At 33.2% G+C, this 6,000-nt stretch overlaps 1 protein-coding gene across 1 annotated transcript in view; it reads right to left on the minus strand.

Moving 5' to 3' along the window:
- H2.0 (Homeodomain protein 2.0) overlaps window positions 1-6,000 on the minus strand; it is a 171,649-nt gene that overhangs the window by 45,197 nt on the left and 120,452 nt on the right. The window contains exon 3 of the mRNA XM_081772213.1: window positions 3,040-3,251. Within this exon, the coding sequence (XP_081628339.1) occupies window positions 3,040-3,251 (212 nt within the window). The remainder of the gene's footprint in view (window positions 1-3,039; window positions 3,252-6,000) is intronic.

Consider the following 6,000-nt stretch of genomic DNA (forward strand, 5'->3'; position numbering starts at 1 on the left):
GCCCCACAGGAAATAGTCAGCAGACGACAAATCTGGAGAGCGAATGTAGCACATTTTATTACTTAGATTTGAAATTTAAAAATATATATATATAATTGGTTAGAGACGATTGCCTTTGTCTTTAAAGTTCGTAACAATACAGGGCCTTTCAGGCAAAGGAGGGAGAGAGTAGGGTTTTATTAAACAAGACCGTACATCTTATATGTTTGAACTATAGGTAACTTATGCTTACATTCTAAACTCAGTCCTCTGAAGTCAACTGACAAATAATCATGTACTATAGACACAAATATAACACTAGGCTCCCAAGTTTCAAAATTGTATTGTGTGAAACAAGTTAGATATTTTTTATAAAATGGCCTTGTGTCCATCTTAAACATAAATTAAACATAACTTTCTTACAAGGCTGTCTATATTCTTTATTATAAATTACTATTACTATTATTACTATTATTATTATTATTATTATTATTATTATTATTATTATTATTATTATTATATATTATTATAAATTACTATTATTATTATTATTATTATTATTATTATTATTATTATATATATATATATTCCGAAACTGTTACATTTCTCGTTAATTTATAATAAAGAATATAGACAGCCTTGTAAGAAAGTTATGTTTAATTTATGTTTGAAACAAGTTAGTAGAATTAATTCTTTGTCACCTGAGAGCTAGAATCTGAGAGAAATTCAGACGGAGTTCAAGGGGAATTTCTGTCCTCATATAAAAGTTGTGAATTTATCGTGCTGAAGCAATGATACGCTTACACTATTCATACGCTGAAGTTTTATCAATACTTTTATTCCAAATTTACCGATGGGCTGGATTTCGATAATAATGAAAGTAAAGGATTATAAAATTAATTTTTGGACTCTCACTGCGAATCGAACCCTGCACCACGTACAGTAAAGGCACATGAGCTAGCCAATAGACCAACGGAGAGGACTTCCACAGTTCTCGAATGGAAACGTATCGGAATTCTTCCCTGGCTAGAACTCGAGAAAATAGTTTATTTGTCAACAGATAAACATACACATAAAACAAACATCGTGAGCCTTGAACTTAACTTGAATTAAAGTTACAGTTACAAGGTATTGCGCAAGTCTCTAAGCTATCAACCCTACATTAATATTTTAGTCATTGGCATCGTAATTCCTGCGTTTTACAGGGTGCTCCTATTTTATAACGAAATCGAATAAAACGTAATCATATTTTAATACAATCTGCTTAATGCATGGTAGAAACTCACTGAATTGTCAATTGTGTTATGTTGTTCTTAAATTGGTAATTTTCATGTATGTCATTATATACAATACGTCTGCATTATTGCAAGAATGGCGAACCATTCCTGCATTCAATAACAACTATATACTAAATAGTTGTAATAGTTGTATATACTAAATACTTGTCTTTATTACGGGCAATATAACATCTAAACTTCAACTTTTAAAAAGCGTTCGATGCACTATGCAGAGTGACGCTCTTCGCTCCCCGTCCTACCGTGCTTGCCTAGAAGCTGAGGTAAACACAACAACAAGCCCTCCGCCAAAAACGGAACTGCTTTCCTGGTCGGGTAATATGTTGTATACTTAAAACATAAATAAAGATTTGTAATTTAATTGTTGTTAATGTTATTACTTACCTACGCAGATACTGAAATTTAAATATCCCGGGTCCATACCTTGTGTTAAAAATGAAAAGTGAGTCCGCATCTTTGAATTGATTGGGAACCACTATATAAATCTATTAGAATTTGTAAAATCTTTAAGTCTCAGTTTTAAGATTCTTATTTGATCTTCTGTTAAGCACTAGACGATTAAACTTTTTCTTTTTCAACTTCAGAAAAAATGGGTCTATCAGTCAAGAGGGACAGCAACCTATATAATCCCAACAATATCGAATATTTATGAGTGAAAAAAATTCTGTTTTGATAAGGAAATCAAGTTGTTTGTGTACTTAACCATTTTACGTTTAAACCTTCAGCATTGAGTGAAATGGTCTTTTAAGGGTATTATAGTGGCTAGCAATTATTTGCAATGTTTTACAAATGCCTATATTTAAATCAAAGTTCTCTCTTACCTCTTCATTTATATTAACTATTAAAAGTATTAAAGAGAACACAATATTACTAAACGATCCGATGCCCCTCCCCCAGAACAACTTCCTGGCTAAACCACTGCATCTTATTTTGTTTAACTCGATGTGATCTTTCGATTCATTTGTTTCTCCTTTTTGCGCAATACTTAAGTCAAATGTAATCATATTTTAATACAATCTGCTTAATGCACGGTAGAAACTCACTGAATTGTCAATTGTGCTATCTTGTTCTTAAACTGGTAATTTTCATGTATATGTCATGTATATGTAAAAATCAAAATTTTAAGAGTTAATCAAGATTTTTGGGTCGTAACCAGGCCCGTATCCAGGGGAGTCTAGGGGGGCCGGGCCCCCCTAAATTTTACTGGCCCCCTCTAAAATTTTCACAGTAGGCTTGTAAATGAACTATAATATGGGATGAACTAATATTTTTGGATCGGGCCCCCCTAACTTCCACCGCCCCCCCTACATTTTCGGGCTGGCTACGGGTCTGGTCGTAACTCATTAGCAATACTATGTACTGTCGTATTTTTATTTTCATTATGATAACCTTGATGAAGATAGAGTTCAGTAATAGTTTCATATTGATATGTAGCGTGGTTATCGTAAACCATAAATTTCTGTTTACAAAATTCCTTTTATGTCGATATTCTCGAAGACTACTCATGGAAATTTATACTCAACCTTATCATTGTTTTCAGCTTAATGAGATCTATAAGTTAATATGTGTCTCATATTTGGGCATTTTCTTTACGGTATACGGTAACAGTGTTGCAGAATTTATGATAGACGTTACATAAAATCTCAGGCTATACAAAATCGGAGATTCTTTCGGAAAACGTTTCATGATATGTTAATAAACAAATCTGAAAAAAGAAAAAAAGTTTAGCTTTTAAAAGTTGAAGAATACATGAAAATAAGATTACCTGTGCGTCCGTGAGGCCGAGTGTAGCGGCGAGCTGTCTCCGATCTGGTTTTGTGATGTATTTCTGCAGCTGGAACCTTTTCTCTAGTCCTTTTCTTTGGAGATGTGAGAAAACGGCCCTTGACCATGACCGCTTCCGTTTCCCAGCTCCGCTGCCATTTGATTGACTTGAAGGGACTACGTCGGGGACCAGCGTCGAGCCACTGTGATACACTAACCAAAAATGGAAGAGAAAATTGGGTTCATATTAGTGATGGTTAATTACACGATAGATTTAAATTTGAAGAATTTATTAAAATGTTGAAAGCCACTTTGTCACTCCATACAAGATTGTTATATGTATAAACATTTCTAGAATAAACAATACAGTTACTTCAACATGTAGGATACAGATAAACAATACAGTTACTAACAACCAAGGAACATTAAATTAACAGTTTAATTCATGTGTATACAGTGGTGTCATTCAAATCAAATCAACTAGTTTTATGATTAGTATTTATAACAACTGCTTGTATGATCAGTATAATAAGTTGATAGTATTAATACTATTATTGCCTGATTGCATTATTATTCAATCGGTATTACGCAGCTACTCCGCAATGAAATATATATGAAACAGGAGAGTGGCCAAAAGACTTTCTGAAAACGATCATGATACCGATGGCTAAGAAATCGAACCCAAAAAGATGCGAGTATTATAGAACTATTAGTCTCATATCTCATGCAGCTAAAATTTTGCTCCGAATACTGAACAGAAGGTTATATGGAAGAACAAATGAAAAAGTTGAGGAGGAGCAGTTCCGGTTCAGGAGAGGTAAGGGCACAAGGAATGCTATTGGGTTACTAAGAGCGATCGGTGAAAAATTTATAGAAAAAAGGGAAAGAGATGTATGTTGTATTTATTAATCTAGAAAAGGCTTTTGACCGCATGAATTGGGAATTATTGCCGGGAGTTCTAAAGAAGATTGGGTTGGAAAGATCGAAGACTCATAAGAAACTTATATATGAACCAACAAGTAAGTGTTAGGATAGGGGAAGAACTGATGGAGAAGAGTGCAATTGGAAAGGAAGTTCGACAAGGATGCTGTCTCTCGCCAACACTATTAATATCTATCTACAAGAGATAGTGAAAAAGAGCCTACATGATGAAGATGGAATTTGAGTAGGAGTAGGGTTGCCATATGTCCGTATTTTGTACGGACTGTTTGTATTTTTGGGTCCGTGATCATGTCCGTATCGTACAATGCACGAAAAATAAAAATGTAAGTATTTGAGAGTTTTTGGAGTTTCCCGAAAATTCCCGAGTCGGAAATCGCTAAAATCCCGAGCGAAATTTAATTTTTATTATTGACGTAGGTGGCAACACTGTTAACCGTGACAGATCAGAACCGCCGTAACGCCGATCACCGCTAAAAATAGTGAATGTTTTTCTTCATGCACATAAACAATACTAACATATGCAATAATACAAAGTTATTTCGAAAAACCATACAGTATCAATATAATCATTTAATAGATTTTCTTTTTCATTTTTGATACAATGTTTGTTAGTTTTTAGTTTTTTTATTATTATTATTTTGGAATTCCTGGTGTGATAAAGACAAAAACCGAAGTTACTAAATTAACATAAAAGAATCGTGTTTTCATCATACAACTTTTAGTTACTATGAATAAAGTAGATTATCTTTTTAAAAACAGTCTCATTTTTCTATTTCAGATTTATTTTGGTTAGTTTTAAAATAGGTAATCTAATGCCATGATTTATTATATTTGTGTTATCGAAAAAAATATATAAAACATGTTAGTTTTCAATAGTGTTTTAAGTATTACAGTAAACAATTGTGTGATAACCTAAAAAGGTGATTTTTAGGTAAGGAATATCAAAATATTTATTGTGTTTGGGCACCATATCTTGGATGGGTCGTCATTTTAAGGCTTGTCCGTATTTTGGATCAAAAAATTATGGCAACCCTAAGTTGAAGGTAGAATGGTTAGATGCATTAGATTTGCAGACGATATGGCGCTTTTTGCAGAATCTGAAAAGAAAATCAATAAAATGTTAGAAAAAATGAGAAAGGGCTTTGAAGAATATGGGATGAAAATAAATGTTAGAAAGACAAAAGCCATGGTGATTGGAACGAAGCGGTCTGTGCCAAATATAAAAGTGGGAGCGGAGAAAATAGAACAAGTGAATAGTTTTCGATATCTGGATAGTATTCTTAGTAACGATATGAAGTGTGAACATGAAATAATAGCAAGGATAGGAATGGCAAAAGAAGACTTTAGGAATAAGAAAAATCTGCTTTGTAGGACCTTGAATAAAGAGTTGAGAAAAAGACTCATAAAATGCTTCGTGTGGAGTCTTGTACTGTATGGGGCGGAAACATGGACATTAACAAAGACTGGAAGTCTTCGAAATATGTGTGTAAAGAAGAATGGAAAGAATTATTTGGATCGAGCGGGAAACGAATGAGAGGGTGTTAGAAATGGTGGGGGAGAAAAGAACACTTCTAAATATTATTGAAAAGAGGAAGGAAAACTAGTTGGGACATTTCCTAAGAAGAAATTGTGTGATGAGGGACCTCCTAGAGGGTATGATGGCGGAAAGGAGAGGGAGGGGGCGAAGGAGACTACGATTAATGGATGATATAAAAACAGAAAGATCATACGTGAAGATGAAGAAGTTAGCGGAGGACCGTGGAGCATTGAAGCTGCTCAGCTGGAGCAAGTGACCTGCCAATAATGGCAGAATACCTAGGCAGATGATGTATTATTATTATTATTATTATTATTATTATTATTATTATTATTATTATTATTATTTATCCTAATGATACTGGTAATAATTATAGCATCAAGTCATATAGCATCTTTATATTAATATTTTGTATATTAATTTTCGAAAATTATTTTATTTATTTATTTATTTTTCGTTAAATACTGGATCTAAAAATGAAGA

The sequence above is a fragment of the Thermobia domestica genome, chromosome 9, assembly GCF_964235325.1.
Source record: "Thermobia domestica chromosome 9, izTheDome1.hap1.1, whole genome shotgun sequence".
NCBI lineage: Eukaryota > Metazoa > Arthropoda > Insecta > Zygentoma > Lepismatidae > Thermobia > Thermobia domestica.